This window comes from Mustelus asterias, chromosome 17 (assembly GCF_964213995.1).
Source record: "Mustelus asterias chromosome 17, sMusAst1.hap1.1, whole genome shotgun sequence".
In the NCBI taxonomy this organism is placed as follows: Eukaryota; Metazoa; Chordata; class Chondrichthyes; order Carcharhiniformes; family Triakidae; genus Mustelus; species Mustelus asterias.
In genome coordinates, this window is record NC_135817.1 from 54363619 (window position 1) to 54388381 (window position 24763).

Below are 24763 nucleotides of genomic sequence, written 5' to 3' on the forward strand. Positions count from 1 at the left end.
ATATTAAATCCAAAACACAGATTATCATAACATTCAAAAAATCTGATTACCCTTGTCAAACTGTTCCCAGTATTAGTTATTTGTTTGGAGCTCTGTATATCTAACTTCCAATAATTGGAAGGAATGACAGCTGAATTGTTGTCTGAAGCGTTTTAATTTTAAATGCCATTATTGTTTTAAAAGGAAGTATCAACAATGTTAAAGTCGATACAGGACAATGAATATCTAATAAATATTTTCTGAGTAAAATTCTTCCTTCTGAATATGTGAAAAGATCATACTTTATCATGCAGTGTAAACCATTTGGCAAATTACATAATGGATGTGATAAGTATTGTGGTTACACACTCAACTGGCAAAGCTCACCAATATGTTTACAAAAGTGATTACAGTTTGTGAGTGCCTGCCAGGGTGTAATGCAATATTAGGGAGACAACAAATGTACTAAATGTCCAACCTTTTCCCTTGGAAGTTTATGATCATGTCAAAATCTCTTACATATTACAATCTTAGTCTCAATTATAAGAAGAATTATTTCATTGTTGGCTGTCACAGAGGCATTGACAATATTGTGTATTTGTTGCAATCTTATAGTGTTCTTTAGAGAAGTCTGAAGGAATCACATTAAAGATGAATATTGGGTTAGCAGAGATGAATCATATTATCCTGATACACACTGCCACCCAAACCTCCACTAAAGGAACTTCACATCTCCTCTCGCTGGGCTGAAATCTAACTCAAGTCATAAAGATGAAAGATGATCAAGTCCCACTCGCACCATAAACCACCTGGTTTCCATCATTAAGCTATTGCTTTGAGCAGAATTTACCTTATGAAACGTATCAATGCTTCACACAGTGGCTGTGCTCCAACAAAACCAATAAGTTACATTTGTACAGCACTCGTGGCACAAACAAATCGTGAAGGACCTAAAGGTGGTACAAGGGAAAAAAAAGATGCCGTGCCAAAGAGGGGGAGACTTGGAGAGATGGCCAAACGTTTGGTTAAAGATGGATTTTAAAGAATGTTTCAAAGGAAGAGAGGGATTTGCGGAGAGAATGGTCGCTAAGAATGGGCTTAACAATGGTATCAATGCTGCAATTAAAAGGGATCAGGTAAAGAACATTTCTTCATGTCAACAAGAAGATGATTCCTCAAATGGACATACTTCAACGGTTATTGCATTATGAAATAGAAGTTATTCGCCATATTCTGATTTGTTTATTTGCCTTGGTTACAGTGTTTTTCAATTAGGTCCAAATTTGTTCAAAACGATCTTTGCTTTCTCAATATATTGATCTTCCTGCGATGGTGCCCAAACTCAGGTGTGGTACTCAATTTTATTTCAGGGATCATTCTAAAGCTTGGAGAACTGGATGAGGTTCCTGTTGATCTCGGAGATATTTCTGCAGCCTGCATCAGAGATGGAACATTGATGACATTAAATAAAACCCAAGTGCATAAAATTGCTGCCACCTCTCACTACACAATGATTAAATAATAAGTTGGTGTCTGATAGATTTACGCCAAACAATTTCTGGAAGAACTAAGAACAGAATTCTCTGAATGGGAGATGCACCATTCACTGTTGATTCACAACTGTAGTCAGAAGGTGCACTTCAGAAAACATGCTTAAAGACATGTTTTGCAAATCGTTCCAAATTTTGTACATTGTCGATGCTATTATCAATGTTAATCTGGCGAGGCACTTTACCAGGCTACCCAAGGAGGATTCCACACACGTGTGTGCAGTATGCAATACAAAATGCTTATAATAAAGCTGTTCAAGGTTAGACTTTAATAAATATGGATACAAACAGGATAGAAGCAAACATATGAAAATATAATTTATAATGATTTGGACTGTTAATGTTGCTCATGAAATCATTCAACAGAAATTGCAGAACATTTACAACGAGTTAGGAAAACAGATTTAACAATGTATGATCAAACAAAATATAGTGATTATTTTGAAATCTAGAGAGTTAGACTGTATCGAGTTATACTGGCTCATTTGGAGAGCTGGTGCAGACACAATGGGCCAAATGGCCTCCTTCTGCATTGCAACAATTCTGTGTGTCTGTGAAAACTATATGAATTATGCTTTCATAGGTTGTTATTAAGGTTTCAATTTGCACACAGGCTTTATAAACACCCAGGAGAATAAGCATATTCATGTAATTACTATTGGAGTGAACAAAATACCTACCTTTTATTCGTGTGGAGTCAAGAGTGTGGTGTGTACACCTATATATTAATATTTCCTGGCTAACGTACAAGTGAAGGTTAACAATTGTCTGTTATGTGCAGTTCTCATCAACATTTCTGCCACTTACTTATACAAACCAGTTAGCGTTTCCAGTTTGGGTTTGCCAGTGTGCATTTCTCTGAGCAACCGTTTTAATGGGCAGGTAGATTGTAAATAATTCTTCACTTCCCCTTTGATTACTCTATAATCTGTTTGATTTTTTATTGTATTCCTTCCTGAACATTAGTGATAAACACATTTCTTTTGTCACCCAGGGAACTCCTGAATACACTGCTGCCAGAAATGTTTAGTTTCCATTTTCGCCCATGTTTAGGCCAGGTCTCCATGATAGCCACTACATCATAACCCAGTGTGACAACTTGCACCCGCAGTTCATCAGCTTCTTTGATAGTCTGTGCATTCCTCTTGAAAACACACAAGCATTCAAACAACATGTTATTTTGTTTCCACCTTCTAATTCCTATTTTATTTACCCTTCCATTCTGTTGTTATTTGTACTCCAGTTTTCTATCCACCTTGGCTACAATTCTGCGGTCTCACATGCCCCCCCTACCGCTGCCAGCGAGAACAAGAGAATTTGGCGCTCAGCCAAATTTCTGCTCACAGCAGCGGGACCGGATAATCCCAACCGTGGGCGAGTTTGGAGAATCCCGGCCCTTGTCTCTCCTCTCTGCTGCAACATTCTGGTTCCCCTCTCCTGCCAAATTTGTCACGAGAGAATGAACAGGCAGCTTTTGAGAGACAACAGCTGATGACCCCAATTCCAAACCCCACACAGCAGAGCACTTGTGCTGTGAGATGTAGGCCATCATCCAATCACCATATGGTTGCTTAGGCAACAGTTCGACTTTTTTGGACTATTCAGGCAGAATTGTATTCGGCACTCCAGCCACAATCTTCAAAATCATCGTCATCTACAGAATATAATCAGGAATGGTGGCACAGTGGTTATATTAATGGACTAGCAAGACAGAGATCTGGACTAATGACCCCAAGGTACGAGTTAAAATTCCAACACAGCATCTGGTGTGCTTATATTCAGCTAATTCAATAAATCTGTAAAAAGAAGCATGTATCAGCAATAACGACAATGAAACTACTGAATTTTGGTAAAACTCGTCTCAGCAATGTGTGTGACTCTTAACCACCCTCTGAAATATCCTAGCAAGCTAATGAATTCTATCAAAATGCGATGAGAAAGAATAATCAAAATAAAACTTCATTGACCACCTAGCATCAATCTAGGCTTTGAATTCAACCCCATGAAGTCCATTCCTAGTTTTTGGGGACTTATGTAAAAATTGGGAGAGCTGCCTCACAAATTAGTCAAGCAATAGTCTGACATAGACATACTCACTGAATCATACCTTACACCTCACATCCTGGACTCCTCCATCACTATCTCTGGCATGCCCTGCCCCACCAGCAGGACAGACACATCAGAGGTTTAGAATCAGGAGCGAGTGGCCCTCAGAGTCCTCAACATTGGCTCCAGAAGTCTAATGGCATCAAATGAAACACAGGCAAGGAAAATGCCTTCTGAAAACCAGCTGATGAATCTGTGCATCTCACGTTGCACATCATTAGGAAGAAGGATTGATGGTGGAAGCACACAGAATCATGGGGGAATTACCTCAATGTCCGTCACCAAGAGGGGTTCGATTGCACCATGACCGAGCGAGGTGACTGAGTCCTGGCATAGTTGTTAGACTGCACCCGCAGCAGCAGGTGAGAGAATCAACACAACGCAAAAACATACTTGACTTTGTCCTCACCAACCTACCTGTCACAGATGCATCTGTCCATGATAATATTGGTGGGGATGACCACTGCAGAGTCCTTACTGCACAAATGGACTTTCTTCTTCACAAGGAGGAAACCCATAATCATATTGTGTGGCACTAGACCGCGTTAATTCACAACAGATCTTACAACTACCTAGGCATCTAAGAGGAGCTGTGGGCCACCAGCAGCAACAGAATTGTACTTAATTGCAACCTTTAAACTCATAGCTCAACTCACGTTAGGGGACCAGCGCTGGTTTAATGAGGAGTGCTGGAGAGCATGCCAGGAGCAGCAGTTGACATACTTGAAAACGAGATATCAACATGGTGAAACTACAACACAAGATTACACGCATATTAAACTGCAGAAATGGCTAAGCTTTCCTACAACCAACAAACCGGATCCACGTTCTACAGACTGGGCACATCCACACATAAATGTTGCTGGATAGCGAACTAATTATGAATGCAGTAAGAAGTCTCACAACACCAGGTTAAAGTCCAACAGGTTAATTCGGTAGCACAAGCTTTCAGAGCGCTGCTCCTTCATTGGGACTCACCTGATGAAGGAGCTGCACTCCGAAAGCTCATGCTACCAAACAAACCTGTTGGACTTTAACCTGGTGTTGTGAGACTTCTTACTGTGCCCAGCCCAGTCCAACGCCGGCATCTCCACATCTTAATTATGAGTAGGAAGAGAAGACTCCATTAGCATCTTCAGCCTCAATGATGGGCGAACCCAGAAGGTGAAGGCAAAAAAAATAATTGAAGTGTTTGAAAGCATCTTCAACCAGAGCTGCCAAATGAACTATGGAATCTGCACAGTACAGGAAGAGACCATTCAGCCCATCACATCTGCACTGACTCTCTGAAAGAGCATGCCACCTCAGCCCTCCCCTCAGCCCTATCTCCCCTCTTTTACTATGACTAATCCACCTAACCGACACATCTTTGGACTGTGGGAGGAAACCGGAGCACCCAGAAGAAACCCACGCAGACACAGGAAGAACGTGCAAACTACATACAGACAGTCACCCAAGGCTGGGATCAAACCTGGGTCCCTGGCACTGTGAGGCAGCAGCATTAACCACTGTGTCACTGTGCTGCCCCTTGGATGATTCCTCAGGTTATCCCCTCACAGGAGCTAGTCTTCAGCTAATCTATAAAATGTAGCCAGCACACAAGGAAAACTCATACCTTTTGAAGAGAATTTATAGCAGAGAAAGATGTCATTGGGTCTAACTGATACATCTTACTTCATCTCACCCGGTCAACATATTCTTCTATTCCTTTCTCATGTACTTATCTAGCTTCTCCTGACAAGCAACTTCACTGCTCTCCTCAACCACTCCATATGGTAGCAAGTTCCTCATTCTCACTACTCTCTGAGGAAAGACATTTCTTCTCAATTCCTTGTTTAAATTTACAATGGCTAACCTATATTTATGGACCCTCGTATTAGAGGCTCCACAAGTAGTGTTTTACTTTCCATCAGTTTCATTATTGGTGAAAAACAAGTTGATGCCACAATGTGCAGCAACCACACACAGCAGAATGCCATGCAAACCAATGCTAACCAACGTAAGTATCTTAAAGTCCGGTGATCTCTTTATCTGGACACCCCAGGATGTAATCCAGCCCTAGCTCAACACTAGTAATGTGAAAAGGATCCCTTTTGCACAGAACAATGACCCGGCAAAGTAGATAATCTTCATATATTTGCATGCACTGACATCCTAATGAGTTGGGATTTCATTTATCTCATGGGGGTGGGGTGGGGCAGATCATTCTCTGGTGGGGGGGAGGGGAGGAGAAGCCGGGCCAGATATATCTCTGGCGGCAGGGTGGGTGGGGTGGGGGGGGGGGGGGGTGGAGGAGGGGGTGTAGGAGGAGGGAGGCCCGATCATTCTGGTGGGAGGAGGGAAAGGAGGGAGGCCAAATGTATCTCTGGTGAGGGAGGAGGGAAGCCCGATCATTCTCTGGTGCGGGGGGGGGGGGGGGGGGCGGGGGGTGGGGGGGTGGGAGGCCAGATGGTTCTCTGGTGGGGGGGGAGGAGGAGGGAGGCGGGCCAGATGGATCTCTAGTGTGGCGAGGGGGAGAGGAGGAGGGAGTCCCGATCATTCTCCGGTGGGGGGGGGGAGGGAGGGAGGGCCAAATCACTCTCGGTGGAGGGGGGGATTGGGAGGCCCGATTCTTCTCTGGAGGGAGGCCAGATGGATCTCTGTTGGGGGGGGGGGGGGGGGGGAGGGGGTGTGGGGGGTGGTTGGGGGGTCCGCTGCCACTCTGCAGGCAATTGATGGGGGGGAAGTGGGGCAGAGGGACATGATCGGTCTGGGTAGCAAGGGGTGTGGGTGGATAAGGGGGACAATAATGCTGTGGGGGTGGGGTGATATCTGTGGGGGCCATCGCTCCCGCTTTATCCGCTTTTTGCGGCCCGGGAGCAATGTGACGTTTTTCAAATTTTTTTTACTGGGTATGCGCAGTTGAAGGCTCTGATCGGAGCTGCCGTGTTTCGGGCGCAATAAGCCCCGCCCACAGTGCGATTCAGACTCATGATTTTGTTTTCAGGCTAAGTGCGTATGGAGGTGCCTGAGAACAGCTTTTCAAGTCGGATCTGAATTGCGCCCAGATTCAGCATTCAGAATGAAAATGGTAAAACAGACTTTTGCCGAGCATATCTGTTTTGCGCCAAATCTGGACAGGCGAACGTGATGATATTGGGGGAAATGCAGGTAAGATTGGGCGTCCATCTCATTAAGTCAATTTAGATGCATGCAAATGCATTTAAGTTGACGTCGTACCCGTTTCGAGCGCGGTTCGGATCATGGCCATTTTTGGGCCTTGGTAAAGTAGGCATCTGCATGGACACGGGCGCGGATCGCGCTAATCGCCTCACGCCCGACTTTACCAAGTTTTTGCGCCGCAATGGTAAAATCGGGCCCCAAATGTTTTCTCTTATGGGGCAATCTCGATCAAGAGGGCAGAGGTATAGGTTGAGAGTCAGTAGATTTAAAACTGAGATGAGGAGGAACTACTTCTAGCAGAGGGTGGTGAATTTGTGGAACTCGCTGCCCCATAGCGCGGTGAAGTCTGAATTGTTGAATGGGTTCAAGAAGGAGATAGACATATTTCTACCAAAAAAAAGGGAAAGAGGGATATGGGGAACAGGTGGGAAGGTGAATCTAAGACCAGGGAGAAATCAGCCATGATCTGATTGAATGGCGGAGTAAGTTCAAAGAACTGAATTTGCCTACTTCTGCTCCTAATTCCAATGTTCCTATTTTCCTATTGGTAAACTGCACAGTTTTAACTTGTTAAACTCTAGGATTTGGGGCGGCACGGTAGCATAGTGGTTAGCACTGCTGCTTCACAGCTCCAGGGACCTGGGTTCGATTCCCGGCTTGGGTCACTGTCTAAGTGGAGTTTGCACATTTTCCCCGTGTCTGCGTGGGCTTCCTCCGGGTGCTCCGGTTTCCTCCCACATTCCAAAGATGTGCGGGTTAGTTTGATTGGCCATGCTAAAAATAATTGCCCCTGAGTGTCCTGAGGTGCGTAGGTTAGAGGGATTAGCGGGTAAAATATGTCAGGTTATGGGGGTAGGGCCTGGGTGGGATTGTGGTCGGTGCACACTCGATGGGCCGAATGGCCTCTTTCTGCACTGTAGAGTTCTATGATTCTATGATTATCTCGATGCATAATCGGAGCCCTGCTTCTGTGCCTAATCTCTCTGGATTCATTTAAGGTGAATCCCAAGAGGAAGACATTACGCATGGAATCAGACAAACAGGATCATTACCTGCACGCAAATTCTTAGTAGCTTGGTTTGGTGCCTCTTAACCGTGGTGAAGGGATTGCCTGTGTGTCAGACTTCAGAATAATGCCATAGGATCTTTCACATCCATCGGGTTTAACATTTGATCTGAAAGACAGTGCTGCAGTCCCTTTGTGGTTCATTGAATTGCCAGCGTAGATCGTGTGCATGGGTCTTTGGGGTAGGACTGGAACTTCAGACTCAGAGGCCAGACCAAGCCAAACCTACATCTTTTGGAAGGTGAGAGGGGATTTGTAGTATTGGATACACTGAGGTCACGTGCCCTAAGGACCTTTAAATGTCACTCAAGGGAGCAAAATCTGTGTTTTATCGAGCCAGTATTTCAACCACGTTCCATCGTGTGTTAACCCATTCTGCTGTAGAGTCAGCAAACGTTCTTACCAGCCAGAGCCATTGACAAACGGAATTCATCATTCAAAATCTGCAAAATCTCTTTGACTCCCTCTTCTCCCTAAAGATAAAACAATATACTGTATTTTTGCTTTCAAACTGATTTCTTTCAAAATTTTGTAATTCCAAATGTTAAATCCATCAGTTATATCAAAACACAATTTTGAGTTACTATAAGGCTTTAATAAATGCTGTTTGCCTGTCTCAATTATTTAAAGAAATCCCAGGATTGCACAGCACAATATCACTGAATCTGCCATGTAATTTTCACTCTTTATGACTTGGTCAAAATAAGTAAAAGAATTATGTTCAGAAGTAATGCAAGAATTCAAAAAGTTGTGATTTTGCAGAATAACACACAATCTGTTGAACTCCTGCGGCCCATTATGAGATTGACATAACATTCATGAACCACTTCAGTCTATCTTTTCAGTTTTAAGTTATTAGTTCAACCCCTCAATAGGTTATTGTTTAGGCTGTGTTATATATGTTGGAGCAGAGCCCCTTTAGGTTGGAAAAATTATTTAATGCAGGTTTGAAAGAATAAATTTTTGAATAATATGAAAAAAACTGCTGATATTTGACTCCAACAGGAGAATCATCCGGCCTTACATCCAGCAGATCATGGTTCTCCAGTCATTTTAATATTGCAATTCTTTAACAAACTTGTCTTGTCTCAGACAGGCTACTATCAGGCTCAGAATAAACTCCCATTCAATCTGTCTGGGCTTGGTGGTCCTTTCCATAGTCATGTTCTTGTTAATATAGCTCTCAGGATTATAGGAATATGGAAGCCTTCTCAACACATTAATTTATTTATTTATTAGTGTCACAAGTAGGCTCACATTAACACTGCAATTAAGTTACTGTGAAAATGCCACAATTTGGCACCTGTTCACGCATACTGAGGGAGAATTTAGCATGGCCAATACATCTAACCAGCACGTCTTTCAGACTGTGGGAGGAAACTGGAGCACCCGGAGAAAACCCACTCCCTGGAGATCACATGGTCTGGAATGGGGGGGTGGGGGTGAGTTAATAGGTTGTAATGAACAAAGCATCGTAGCTGTGGGGGACAGCTCGGTGGATAGGATATTGGTATGTAGATAGGCTGGAAAATTGGGCGGGGATCCTGGATTCAGGATTCAATCCTGGACCGGGGAGCGGCGCGGGCTTGGAGGGCCGAAGGGCCTGTTCCTGTGCTGTATTGTTCTTTGTTCTTTGTTCAGTAACAGGTAGAATGTGCAGACTCTGCACAGACAGTGACCCAAGCCAGGAATTGAACCCGTGTCCCTTGCGCTGTGAGGCAGCAGTGCTAACCACTGTGCCGCTGTGCCGCCCCATTAAGGTGCAGTCGCTAAGGAAAGCTGTATATCTGAGGGCGAGGGGAGCGGTGGGGAAGGTGGTTTCTGTCAAACCATTGAGAAAGTTACAGAAGTAAGAGACAGGAGAGAGCTTATAGGGATTCCAGGGGTTGGTACTTCCGGAGATCTTTGTGAGCTAGAAATTTCCATGGACACAAAAATTGCTATGTTCATGACTTTATCCATGAAATGAATTGAATAATTTTGACCCAGATAAATTGTCTATTGCACCTGAAAGGAAGCACACTTTGTACCAGCCAAAGACAGCAACATTTGCGCAAGTGCTTGGAAAAGATTCACTCGATCTTTTATCGAACTTCTCCAATTGATCTAACAGGAGCTTGAAATTATCCAACAAGGGTAGGAAGTAGATATTATGGGATTGTAATAATGATCATATTGGATCCCTAATTTGCACTGGACCCTGCTGGTTTTTATAGTGGCTGTTGGCCGGGTCCTCATTGGCAGGTAGCAGTGGTTTTGGAAAGCACAGGGTTCCTCGGTGCTCCTTTGACCTGGGGGAGCAGTTTCTGGGGGTGAGTTTGTGGGAGGCAAAGCCAGGGGCCACGAATGCACAGGCTCACGCATTGGGAGGAGTAAAAGAGCTTCCGTGGGCGCCTGGGCATTGTGTGGAACAGCATTAGAACAATGGCAGCGTAGGCTTGAGTCCTGGACCGGTTGGGCTGGAGGTTGTTGCAGTACCTTTTATCAGCAGTGGGGGGCAGTGAGTCAGATAGCGGCGGCAGGGTGGGCCACCATCTACGGCAAGTCCAGCTAATGGCTGCTCGCTCTCTGGGGTTTGTGTTGTGAAGAAGAGCAGACAAACAAGTTCAGCCATGAGATTTCTAGCAGATCAGCCCAAGATTTGAAGGCAAACCCCAAAGAGAAAGGTTTGAATCACAAACCTTCACTCCTGCTGAAAGCAAGGCATCCTTTCTTGCCATTGTTTCGCAAGCAAGTCTGCAACACTGTTTATTCGAAACAAAGAGTTCAGCTCGCAACCATTTTAGATTTGGAGTGTCAAGCAATGCTTATCCAGTGTAAGGAATTTTTTTGTTGTCAGTGGAATAAGGAGTCACTGAACTGGTGCCTTCATGTATCCAATGCGTTTTAACCAATGTTACAGTGTAATACGATGGTATTGCTCACATGGTCACAGAAGGTGACATTGCGTTTGGTAAATGAGATGACATGGTTTGTGAGAGGGGTTTATTAGACCTTTAAGGCAATGTCAAGTTGTGGAGGAATGGAGTGACAGGAAATATTGCATTGAGAATTTGGAAGAGGTAGTTGGTTTGAGGGGCAGTGAGTCATTGAGAGGGCAAAGGAAGTTTTTAGGATATTGAAATAGTAAGGAGATGGAGTGAGGCAGTTAGAATTTGAATTGTTGAGTTGGGAATGGGCAATAATCAGTATTTGGGTAGGTTAGTGAAGGTATTAACATGCTGAACGGGTAATGAGCTAGCTGGTGAATATTTGAGAGTAGTTGGGGTTAATGAAGAATAGATAGCTGTGTAGTTGTAGACATTGGGGGTAGTTAGGATTTTAGAGGCGAGTAGGAATCACTGGAAACAAAGTAAAGAAACGAAAGGCCACCAAAGAACCACCAAACATTTTCAATGGCCAGAGCAATGGGAACGTGAAGAAGTTTAAGGTTGACATTGGTAATGAACATAAAGATCGATCAATTACCTTGTAGACAAGACCCCAAACCACAGGCCGGCCAATAAAAACACACTTGGCACCAAGAGCTAAAGCCTTGAGCACGTCACTTCCTGTACGAATTCCGCCATCCAAATAAACCTCAATTCTTCCTTGTACCGTATCCACAATTTCTGATAGGGCATCTATCTGCAAACGTTCAAATAAATATTACTCACTGCCTTTCATTTTACCATTCAGTTTGGAACTAAGAGAATGACAATATTACCTAACTTAGTTTGCTGATGAAATTTCAGTTATATTGAATAGTTCTGCTATCTCTTCCAGCTAATACTAATTGTAACTAAGTGGAATGGAATTGTAGCTTTCTTAAAAGGAAAAAAATTATGAACCTTTATTGTTTGACAGTGAGGCCTTCATGAATTAATCCCATCACACAGCCAATTTTATCTTAAGCGATTCTCTGAGTCACTGTAGCAGCGAGGTCAGTGCAAGGAATCATTTGAGGAAGTAGACACTCTATTTTTTATTTTTCATTCATGGGATGTGGGAGTCACTGCAAGGCCAGAATTTATTGTCCATCTTTAATTGCCCTGAAGACGGGGTAGGAAGCTGCCTTTTTGAACTGCTGCAATCTGTGTGGTGCAGTTACATCCACAGTGAAATCAGATAGGGAGTTCCAAAATTTTGACCCAGCCATACTTAAGGACCAGGGATATACTTCTAAGTCAGGATTCATTTGTGGGAAATGGGCATCGCTGGCTGGCCAGCATTTATTGCCCATCCCTAGTTCTCTTTGAGAAGATGATGATGAGCTGCCTTCTTGAATCGCTGCAGTCCATGTGCTGTGGGTCGCCCCACAATGATGTTAGGGAAGGAATTCCAAGATTTCGACCCAACGACTGTGAAGGAAAAGTGATATATTCCCAAGTCAGGATCGTAAATGGCTTGGAGGGGAACTTGCAGGTGGTGTTGTTCCCATGTATCTGCTGCCCTTGTTCTTCTAGATACAAGTGGTTGTGGGTTTGGAAGGAGCAGTCTAAGGATCTTTGGTGAATTGCTGCAGTGCATCTTGTAGATAGTACACACTGCTGCGACAGAGCATCAATGGCGGAGGGAGTGGATGTTTGTAGATGTGGTGCCAATCAAGCAGGCCACTTTGTCCTGGATGGCGTCAAACTTCTTGAGTGTTGTTGGAGCTACACCCACCGAGGCAGGTGAGCAATATTCCATCAAACTCCTGACTTAGAGAACATAGAACAAAGAACAGTACAGCACAGAACAGGCCCTTCGGCCCACGATGTTGTGCCGAGCTTTATCTGAAACCAAGATCAAGCTATCCCACTCCCTATCATCCTGGTGTGCTCCATGTGCCTATCCAATAACCGCTTAAATGTTCCTAAAGTGTCTCACTCCACTATCACTGCAGGCAGTCCATTCCACACCCCAACCACTCTCTGCGTAAAGAACCTACCTCTGATATCCTTCCTATATCTCCCACCATGAACCCTATAGTTATGCCCCCTTGTAATAGCTCCATCCACCCGAGGAAATAGTCTTTGAACGTTCACTCGATCTATCCCCTTCATCATTTTATAAACCTCTATTAAGTCTCCCCTCAACCTCCTCTGCTCCAGAGAGAACAGCCCTAGCTCCCTCAACCTTTCCTCATAAGACCTACCCTCCAAACCAGGCAGCATCCTGGTAAATCTCCTTTGCACTCTTTCCAGTGCTTCCACATCCTTCTTATAATGAGGTGATCAGAACTGCACACAATATTCCAAATGTGGTCTCACCAAGGTCCTGTACAGTTGTAGCATAACCCCACGGCTCTTAAACTCCAACCCCCTGTTAATAAAAGCTAACACACCATAGGCCTTCTTCACAGCTCTATCCACTTGAGTGGCAACCTTCAGAGATCTGTGGATATGGACCCCAAGATCTCTCTGTTCCTCCACAGTCTTCAGAACCCTACCTTTGACCCTGTAATCCACATTTAAATTAGTCCTACCAAAATGAATCGCCTCACATTTATCAGGGTTAAACTCCATCTGCCATTTTTCAGCCCAGCTTTGCATCCTATCTATGTCTCTTTGCAGTCTACAACAGCCCTCCACCTCATCCACTACTCCACCAATCTTGGTGTCATCAGCAAATTTACTGATCCACCCTTCAGCCCCCTCCTCTAGGTCATTAATAAAAATCACAAATAGCAGAGGACCAAGCACTGATCCCTGTGGCACTCTGCTAGCAACCTGCCTCCCGTCCGAAAATTTTCCATCCACCACAACCCTCTGTCTTCGATCAGATAGCCAGTTACCTATCCAATCAGCCAACTTTCCCTCTATCCCACACCTCCTTACTTTCATCATAAGCCAACCATGGGGGACCTTATCAAACGCCTTACTAAAATCCATGTATATGACATCAACTGCCCTACCTTCATCAACACACTCCTCAAAAAATTCTATCAAATTTGTGAGCCACGACTTGCCCTTCACGAATCCGTGCTGACTATCTCGGATTAATCCGCATCTTTCTAAATGGTCGTAAATCCCATCCCTAAGGACCTTTTCCATCAACTTACCAACCACCGAAGTAAGACTAACCGACCTATAATTACCAGGGTCATTTCTATTCCCTTTCTTAAACAGAGGAACAACATTCGCCACTCTCCAGTCCTCTGGCACCGTCCCCGTGGACAGTGAGGACCCAAAGATCAAAGCCAAAGACTCTGCAATCTCATCCCTTGCCTCCCAAAGAATCCTAGGATATATTTCATCAAGCCCAGGAGACTTATCGACCTTCAGTTTATTCAAAACTGCTAGTACATCCTCCCTCCGAACATCTACTTCCTCCAGCCTATTAGCCTGTAACACCTTCTCTTCCTCAAAAACATGGCCCCTCTCCTCGGTGAACACTGAAGAAAAGTATTCATTCATCACCTCTCCTATCTCTACTGACTCCATACACAATTTCCCACTACTGTCCTTGACCGGCCCTAACCTCACCCTGGTCATTCTTTTATTCCTCACATAAGAGTAAAAAGTCTTGGGGTTTTCCTTGATCCGACCCGCCAAGGACTTCTCATGCCCCCTCCTAGCTCTTCTAAGCCCCTTTTTCAGCTCATTCCTTGCTAACTTGTAACCCTCAATCGAGCCATCTGAACCTTGTTTCCTCATCCCTACATAAGCTTCCCTCTTCCTTTTTGCAAGACATTCCACCTCTTTTGTGAACCATGGTTCCCTCACTCGGCCATTTCCTCCCTGCCTGACAGGGACATACCTATCAAGGACACCCAGTATTTGTTCCTTGAAAAAGTTCCACTTTTCATTAGTGCCTTTCCCTGACAGTTTCTGTTCCCATCTTATGCCCCCTAATTCTTGCCTAATCACATCGTAATTACCTCTCCCCAATTGTAAACCTTGCCCTGCCGTACGGCCCTATCCCTCTCCATTGCAATAACAAAAGACACTGAATTGTGGTCACTATCTCCAAAGTGCTCTCCCACAACCAAATCTAACACTTGGCCCGGTTCATTTCCCAGTACCAAATCCAATGTGGCCCCACCTCTTGTCAGCCTATCCACATATTGTGTCAGGAAACCCTCCTGCACACACTGCACAAAAACTGCCCCATCCGAACTATTTGACCAACAAAGGTTCCAATCAATATTTGGAAAGTTAACGTCCCCCATGACAACTACCCTGTGACCCCCACACCTATCCATAATCTGCTTAGCAATTTCTTCCTCCACATCTCTATTATATTTGGGGGCCTATAGTAAACTCCTAACAACGTGACCGCTTCTTTCCTATTTCTAACTTCAGCCCATATTACCTCAGTATGCAGATCCCCCTCGAAGTGCCTTTCCGCAGCCTTTAAACTATCCTTGATTAACAATGCTACTCCTCCACCTCTTTTACCAGCTTCCCTACACTTACTGAAACATCTATACCCCCGAACGTCCAGCAACCATTCCTGTCCTTGTTCTACCCATGTCTCCGTAATGGCCACAACATCGTAGTCCCAAATACCAATCCACGCCCCAAGTTCATCTACCTTGTTCCGGATGCTCCTTGCATTGAAGTAGACATACTTCAACCCACCTTCCTGTCGACCTTGATACCTTCCCCAATACCTCACTACCCTCAACACTGACTTCCGGACTACAACTCCTTTTCCCACCCCCCTGACAAATTAGTTTAAACCCCCCTGAAGAGCCGTAGCAAATTTCCCTCCCAGGATATTGGTGCCCCTCTGGTTCAGGTGCACCCCGTCCTGTTTGTACAGGTCCCACCTTCCCCAGAATGTGTTCCAATCATCCACGTAGCTGAAACCCTCCCTCCTACACCATCCCTGCAACCACATGTTTAACTGCACTCTCTCCTTGTTCCTCAACTCGCTATCACGTGGCACCGGCAACGTACCAGAGATGACCACATGGTTTGTCTTGGCTCTCAGCTTCCAGCCAAGCTCCCTAAATCCCTGTTTTAAATCCCCGTCCCTTCTCTTACCTATGTCGTTGGTACCAATGTGTACCACGACTTGTGACTGTTCCCCCTCCCCCTTAAGAATCCGGAAAACACGGTCCAAGACGTCACGGACCCTGGCATCCAGTAGGCAACATACCACCCGTGAGTCTCTTTTGCTGCCACAGAACCTCCTATCTATCCCTCTAACTAACGAGTCCCCAATAACTATTGCCCTCCCACTCTCCCCCTTACCCACCCGAGCCACAGGGACGCACTCAGTGCTGGAGATCCGCTTACTGCAGCTCACCACTGGTATGTCGTCCCCCTCAACAGTATCCAAAGTGGAATACGTGTTGCTAAGGGGAACGACCACAGGGGATCCCTGCACTGACTGCTTCCTCCCAGCCCCTCTCACTGTCACCCATCTATTTTCCTTTCCTGGAGTAACTATATCGATGAAGCCTCAGTCTATGGCCACCTCTGCCTCCCTAATGACCCTAAATTCATCCAACTCCAGCTCCAGTTCCCCAACACGGTTTTGGAGGAGCTGCAGATGGGTGCACTTCCCACAGGTGTAATCAGCAGGGACACTGACAGCGTCCCTCACCTCAAACATACTGCAAGAGGAACATTGCACTGCCTTCACACCCATCCCCTCTAGATACCTTGCCAATACCACTAGACTTGTGCCTTGTAGATGGTGGATAGGCATTGGGGAGTCAGGAGGTGAGTTACTTGCTGCAGTATTCCTAGCTTCTGACCTGCTCTTGTAGCCACTGTGTTAATGTAGTGAGTCCAGTTGAGTTTCTGGATGGTGTGTGACCATATGTGGTGGTGTTCCCTGGGCTGTTATTTTGGTCCCTCTAAGTGATATAGATTGTGTAATTGGAAGACACTATTGAAAAAGCCTTGGTGAGTTGCTGATACTTAATATAGACTCATAATTCAGATTGGCACTGAGCAAGTGTCGGGGATGTCTTTACTTGGTATTCTTTGGATAGAATGTTAAACTGAAACATTGGCCAAGGTTTTCCAGCTGTTCCAGCTGGCGGGATGTTCTGATCTTGCAGACCCCCTGCCACGGGAAAACAGGAAGACAAGAAGATTCTGCCAACAGCCGATGGCCAGCTGCTTTCATCGCTGTAAAATATGCCTCAAGGGGACAGAAAATCCCACCCATTGTCTACTTATATAATTGGACACAAATGTGGCATGATTTGAAGGAGGGGAGTGAGTTCTGTTGGTATCCTGGCCAACATTTCTGCTTCAACCAACATCAGATTGACTAGTCATTCATCTCATTTGCTGTTTGTGGGAAATTGTGTGCAAATTGACTGCCATGCCTGCTTATATAACAGCAGTGACTACCCCGTAAAAGTGAACTGTTAGTCCTGGATTAATGAGGCAAAGTAATGGAGGAAAGAAGGACGGAGTGGTTGTGAGAGAGATAAATAGACTGACCGTAGCAGGACCTCCATCAAGTTGCCTGCCTCCATGGTTTGACACAATGATACCTTGGACACCATGCTCCACTGCCAGCTCTGCATCTTCTTTGGTTAGAATTCCCTTAATAATTATAGGCAGGCGAGTTAATGACTGAAGCCAGTAGATATCTTTCCAACAGATGGATGGATCCAGAGAATTGGCTGGTACTCCATACACCTCTGCTTCAGTATGATCCTGTTGTATAGAAGAATTGTTACATTATGATAGTGGGATTTCAGCACAGTGGAAAGAGGCTTTCAATATGGGGGAACTCACTTGAGGGTTGTAGAAGCAGCATAATTCATCCAGACACTTTAAATCCTTTTGGCTCAATTCTATCTTAACCGTAACTGATGATTTGGGAGGGTACCAATGGTTTCTAAATTTGATCTGCAGATAGTTTCTCCATATCAGTTATAAACTAGAAGCAGGAGTAGGCCATTCGGCCCTGAGAGCCATTCATTATGAACATGGCTGATCATCAAATTCAGTATTCTGATCACCCCTTCCCCCCATATCCCTTGATTCCTTTAGCTCCAAGCACTATATCTAATTTCTTCTTGAATCACACAATCATGTGGCATAAACAACAGTTTATACATAGGCAAATATTTTGAACTTACTTTGAAGTTTTAAGCAATGACAAGAATTTATTCAAATGATAGACCTTAAATCGAAATAGAAATAACTGCTTACTGACTTCCATACTTAGTATATAAATATATATTTTTTATTCACTCATGTGACAAGGGCGTCGCTGGCTGGGCCAGCATTTATTGCCCATCCCTAGTTGCCCTTGAACTGAGTGTCTCGATCGGCCATTTCAGAGGGCAGTTGAGAGTCAACCACATTGCTGTGGCTCTGGAGTCACATGTAGGCCAGACCGGGTAAGGACGGCAGATTTCCTTCCCTAAAGGACATTAGTGAACCAGATGGGTTTTTCCGACAATTGATAATGTTCTCATGGTCATCAGTAGATTCTTAATTCCAGATTTGTTTTTTATTATTGAATTCAAATTCCACCAGCTGCCGTGGCAGGATTCGAACCCGGATCTCCAGAACATTAGCTGAGCTTCTGGATTAATAGTCTAGCGATAATACCACTAGGCCATCAGCCCCCAGTATGAACTGAAATAATGTCATTAAGGAACCAAACAGCAGTCGGTGTATGCTTGAAGTTCACTAAGCGCATTGTACCTATAAAACTGGGAAATAGATGTAGAAACCTGATTCACATGACTCCCTATACAAATAAGAGCTGTCAAACCAATATGATGCACTGTTCACTTCTGGTGCAGATTGTTAGCGTACTTCTTAGTACCTATTCCTCACCAAAAAAACAGAGGTACCATGCAATCAAATTTTAGACCTTGATCTTCAAATACCCGAGGGGCAAAGAGGAGATGGTGTGAAAAGAAGAGTTGAGGAAGACAGGAAAGAGATCGTTCTTCACTTTTCCTTGCCAGTCTTAGACATCAGTTTAAGCCCTCCTCTCCTGAAGGTGTTTGCTCTTTTGCCAAATTATGGTTCATATGGATCCCACTTTGCCTAAATGTGAGTCTGAGCTTTCTCAACCAGTCTTTATCCTTTCTTTAACAATATTTATCCATGGATTTCAGCATACTTCACCCAATCAGAAGTCAGGAGACTGGTCCTCTGTCCCCTCCCTACCCAATAGCACTGAGATTAATTGGCATGACCCTGCTGCCAGCCTGGCCGAGATCGGTTAATTTCCTGAAACATCTTTAGAAGGGGAAGTAGCCATACCTCGAAAATGCCATCAAAGTTTTTTACTTTGAGATGAGGTGGTAGCTTAAAGTTGTTCCTGATATCGTTTCTCCGCTTGCCGGTATAAGGGACATCCACAGTTAGGACGATGGCCTTGTACCCATGTGCCTCCACGCGATGTACTAGCTGCTCTGAGAGTTTACGGTTCCGATAGACATAAAGCTGGAACCATCGAAATCCATTTGGTGCTGCAGTTGAAATCTCTTCCACAGAACAGGTGGAGTATGTGCTTGCAATGTAACATGTATTCATGGCTTCAGCAGCTATAAAACACACAAACACTGATCAAAATCTATGTTGCTCTTCATTCAACTTGCTGACTCCAAGCTTTCCACGTTCTTTGTTTAGTTTTTTTAGTTCATTCATTAGAGTCACAAGTGGGCTACATTAACACTGCAATGAAGTTACTGTGAAAATCCCCTAGCCGCCGCACACCAAGGGTGAAGTTAGCACAGCCAATGCACCCAACCAGCACGTCTGTCAGACTGTGGGAGGAAACCGGAGCACCCGGAGGAAACCCACGCAGACACGGGGAGAACGTGCAGACTCTGCACAGACAGTGACCCAAGCCAGGAATCGAACCTGGGTCCCTGACGCTGTGAGGCAGCAGTGCTAACCACTGTGCCACGGTGTTGACCTGAAAGGGTTACATTAGAGTCTTGCCGTTGGATCTACATTCAATTTCAGCCTGAGGGGAAAAGGCGACATTTTCCCCTTGCCTGGATTTTTAAAGCATTTACCATTGGGCATTAGATCAATCACTTTGTCCCAATAGTTATGTTCACATCAAAGCATTAGGCTTAAATGGGCTGAAAATTTACTTTATTCAGCTCTATGTCATTATTATAGTACAAAAATTCCCAGAAATGACGATATTACTTAGGCCACGGCATCATTAGCTGGACACTTGTGCTGATTAACAAATAGACAGTTATTATTAAACCTACTTCCTTTAAAATCTATGGTGAGCTTCTATTTCCTTCACTTAAGCCAGTGTTCACACTCCCAGCCACTTAAGACATAAAAACAATGGCACCTGAGACCTTTATACTGATGAAATATTTCCTGCCCTGGGAATCGTAAGCCACAAATTATGGAATATTTTGATCTTTGGTTAAGCTATTGGTTTATTAATGCTTGCAAGTGGCATAAAGGGACTCAGGTCCAAAACTCACATCAATTGCATTTTGCCATGTGGCTATGTTAACATGCCTTTATTTATACTACTGCAATCATATGAATATAATTATCGTTTGAAGTGAAAGTGTCTAGTATGAAGTACCACGAGCTGTACTCATCTCTCCATCATGCCATGCCATGCAGTGGAAGGCAGTAGGTGCAATTCCTATGGGAAAACTGATCTCCATGCCCTGGATGGTTGCCCTTGTATCTGTTACGGAGACATCTCTTAGCATTCGGGGACGCAGACGGATCCTACAAAATTAGCAGAAATTTGAAATTAGACGGAACTCTTTGCACCTATCTGGTTCTACGTCACATCAGATCTCCCTTCATAAGCTAAACTGGTTTACAGGATTATGTTTTAGCCTATACTCGCTGGGTACAAAGTATCGGCCAGGGAGAAGGTTAAAAGGAAAAGTGAGAGGAGGAACAAATGCTCAGAACAGAACTGATACAATGGATGGAATTTTACCGCTGCTTTACGTCCGTTTTGCAGTGGGAAAATGCCGTAAAATTGGGCGTAAAGCGGATAGCGCAATTGGCGCCGGTTTTCGCGACTGGTGTGATTTTACGACACCTGGAATTCCGGGTAAGCCTCTTGCCAGAAATGGGCGAGAGCTGATTAACTTTTAAAATTTTATTCTAATGCTTATTTCCATTTGCTTCGTGAGCCCGGCGCTCAATCATTCGGCCTTTATGGCCTCGCCGGGAGAAGTTCTCTCTGCAAGAAAAACACCTGCTCCCCATGAACAGGGAACAGTCGTGTTGGCCTCGCCGGTGGAACCGGAGGCCGTTGAGGCCTCCTGGGGAGGCCGAGTGCAAGGCGAGGGTGCCCCTTGGGCAGTGCCAGACTGGCAGTGCCACCCTGGAACCTGGGCAATGCCAACCTGGCACCTGGGCAATGCCCACTAGGCATCGGGGCAATGTCCACTGGAAATCTCTGGCCTTGGGGTGAGTGTGGGCAGAAAACTCTTCTCTGAGTAACATATGGTGGTATTAGGGCAGAAGGCCAAAGACGTAGGTTTTAAGAAACATCTCATTTAAGGAAACAACACTAGTGAAACAGAGCAGTTCAGGGAGGGACTCCCAGAGCTCAGGGACTCAGCTACCAATGGTGGAGTGATTAAAATCAGGGGATGCTTGGGAGATCAGAATCTGATAAATGCAGTCAGTTTGAAGAGTTGTAAGGCTGGAGGTGATTATACAGATAAGGAGGGGGTGAGCTCATGGACTGACCTGAAGACAAGGATTTGAATTTTAAAATCAAAACGTTGCTTGACTGGGACCTGATGTAGATCAGCGAGCACAGGGTAATGGGTGAACGTTGTGAGTAAAGCCAATAGCAGCAGAGGTTTGGATATTCTCAAGCTTATGGAGGATATAATATAGGAGGCTAGCCGGTTGTACATTGGAATAGTTAAGTAAAAAGGACAGCGGATGAAGGTCTCGCTGCAGTTACGGAGATAGAAATAGGTGGTCATAGTGATGGCTGGAATAGCAGCAGTATGCATGTGTGTGTGCGCGTGTGTGTATGTATGGAAGCGCATGCATGCGTGTGTGTCTGTGTGTGTGTGTGTGTGTGCATGCGCGCGTGTGTGTGCTTGCGCATGTGTGTGTGCATGCGTGTACGTTTGCACTTGCACGTGTGTATGTGCATGTGTGAGTGTGTGCGTGCATGTGTGTGTGTGTATTTGTACTTGTGTTATATATACATGTATGTGTGCTTGGAGGGAATGGGACATTAGAGGAAGAAAACATACCTACTGGTCAATGGTGTCTTGGTTACTGTCTGCAAGCCATTTAATGGGGTAGCAGTTGTGGAAGACTTAAGTTAATTTAATGTAACATTTTTTTTGGTGGCGGGGAGTGGGTGCCGACATTGACTGTTTGGGTGGGAGGGAGAGATGCCAACTCTGATCATGGGAGGGGGAGGGGATGAAATTCCAGCTCTAATCCTGAGGGTGGGGGTGAAGGTGAGGGAAGATCCCCTAAGACTTCCAGGTGGACAGGGGTCGGGGGGGGGTCGGGGGGGGGAATAGTTTTTTGCTGTTCTGATCGGGGCATCCTTTAAACATGCTGCCTCAATCTCAGTGCTGCCGAGCTTTATTGGCTTGTTTAGGCCCCGCCCTTCAACATGATGGTGTGAAACACACCCAATTGTTTTTTTGGCAGTTTGGAGAGAAAACCGGCCTGTTTCTCTAGAGGGAAAAACACCCTTTTTCAGTCAGACGCTGCCACTATACCAAATTCAATTTGGCTGCACTTATCAGATTCTGATCTCCCAAGCATCCCCTGATTTCAATCGCTTCACCGCTGAGTCCCTAAGCTCTGGGATTCCCTCCCTAAACTTCCCTGCTTCACTAACATTGTTTCCTTAAAGGAGATGCTCCTTAAAACCTATCACTTTATCCATCTGCCCTAATACCACCATACGTGACTCAGGGCAGGGTTCCCTGTCCACGCTCGCCCCAAGGCCAGAAATTCTCATCCAAGGCCAACGGATCTTTTCATAGTCCTGTCCCGCCCGCTACGATTCCTGTGGCAGGCGGGACAGGAAGATTCCTTCTTTAGTGCCATAATGCCCACGTGAAGCCCCTTGTGCCCCCAAATAAATAAATTACATAAAAGTAGTAATCATAGGCTCTTCCGAATGTAATACAATTCCCAAGCTAGTTTATTATTGGCAATGCTTATATGATAACTAGTTTGATTACCTTTGACAGTGAAAAAATATAGACTTATGTTCTGTTTCATTGGAACAGAGTAGGTTAAAGGGTATCTAATCGAGGTTTGCAGGATTTTGTGTAATCTGTGAAAAACTTGTACCATGTCGCTCTGATAGAAGATCAGAGGCCCCGGTAGGGATGAGAACAAAGAAGTACAGCATTTTTTACAATGGTCAGCGAAGAAACGTAATCAATTTCTCCGGAGATTGGCCTCCTTCATCTTTAGAAACGCTGGGGCCCTGATGAGGCTCTGAATGAAGCTCTCACCAGCTCTGAATGGGGCATAATTGGGTGTAAGTGAAGGGGTTTGTAAGAACTCCCACAGGCATGCCCCCTTAATGTGGGGAGGCAGGCAGGAGACTCGTCCACCTTCCCAGCATGGCTTCTCCTGCAAGGCTGAGTTCCATCTGAACTGGCTTCGATCCAAATTCCACACTTTACACATAAAGAGAAAGTGTCACTGTGGAACCCTGTCCAAATCTAAAAATTTCAGCTCCTAAGATTTCAAGCTCCTTCTGAATTGTAGCGTGCCCTGCGTGGTATCCTGCAGTCAAATGTTCTTCAGCTAATGAAAATTCAGAAATATCCATTCATTAACTTCATGCTTAACAGGCTGGAAACATTTGATTTCACTGTATTACTAGAACTCTTAAACTATTTGGAATTTTCTTTCCTATCGTGTCGCAACTATATGTTACTGTGCAATTCAACTGATTTGGGTCTCATGAGAGTTTGGTGGAGCACAAACCTTTTATAAGCCATCAGATTGTCATCTCTAGTGCAGCACTCGTCAGCCCCAGCAGCGTAGTAATCCCAGGTGGTTTTGGGTAAATGTTCTTTAGCATACACCTCAAAGTCAGACAGACATACCAAAGACATCTCTGGGTCACACAGAGAGGATCTGAAACAATAATAGTTGCAGGGGAGGGTTAACAAGGATCTCAATTGCTAACGTTTATTGCAAAAAGAAGGCAGCAAAGGGACCAAAATAGTGACCCCGTGTCTTCCACAGAACGAGGAAACATTTAGGTACATCGCACAAGTACCAAACATAATCAAAGACTCCACACGTCCCAAACATACCCTCTTTCATCTTCTTCTGCCGGGAAAGAGATATAAAAGTCTGAGGACATGTACCAACCGACTCAAGAACAGCTTCTTCCCTGTTGCCATCAGACTTTTGAATGGGCCTACCCTGTATTAAGTTGATCTTTTTCTACACCCTAACTATGAGTGTAACACTACATTTTGCACTCTCTCCTTTTCTTCTCTATGTACGGTACGCTTTGTCTGTATAGCGCGCAAGAAACAATACTTCTCACTATATATTAATACATGTGACCAGAATAAATTAAATCAAATCAAATAAAGCGTCCTGAGTGGGTTATGAAGATGTTGCCTTAAAATCAGAAATCACAAACCAACTACTCCTATTATTTATTCTATTTATATCATGGGGAAAGATTCATACACACATTTTTGTAGCAATTAAAAAGTTCATTCCTTTTAGAATGTTACAAAAACCTATTTCTTAAAAGCTGTTTTGATATCCTACAAAAAAATCTTTAATTTATTGATTGTTGTGTTTCCTTTGGGATTACATGTCCACAGACATATTTTAATTCATAATTCTTTTGCCAGCACCTCCCAACCCTGCAGCCTCAACTACTGAGAAAGTCAGGAAGTGTAATGTTATGGAAAGACCATTACCTCCAAGTCCCTTTGCAAGTCACACACCATTCTGATATAGACATGTATCATTATTCTTTCATTGTTGCCATGGCGAAATTCTGGAATTTCCTCTGT

At 44.5% G+C, this 24763-nt stretch overlaps 1 protein-coding gene across 4 annotated transcripts in view; it reads right to left on the reverse strand.

The window, feature by feature from the left end:
* Positions 1–445: 445 nt before the first annotated feature.
* The window catches only part of hao2 (hydroxyacid oxidase 2 (long chain)), a 67146-nt gene continuing 42828 nt past the window's right edge, over positions 446–24763 (reverse strand). For all 4 annotated transcript variants that reach the window (XM_078232694.1, XM_078232692.1, XM_078232695.1 and 1 more), the window contains exons 2-8: positions 23706–23858; positions 20332–20483; positions 19029–19312; positions 17238–17456; positions 11332–11490; positions 8267–8336; positions 446–1413 (exon numbers count right to left, since the gene is read on the reverse strand). In XM_078232694.1, the coding sequence (XP_078088820.1) occupies positions 1358–1413; positions 8267–8336; positions 11332–11490; positions 17238–17456; positions 19029–19312; positions 20332–20483; positions 23706–23836 (1071 nt within the window). In that variant the 5' untranslated portion in view covers positions 23837–23858 and the 3' untranslated portion in view covers positions 446–1357. The remainder of the gene's footprint in view (positions 1414–8266; positions 8337–11331; positions 11491–17237; positions 17457–19028; positions 19313–20331; positions 20484–23705; positions 23859–24763) is intronic.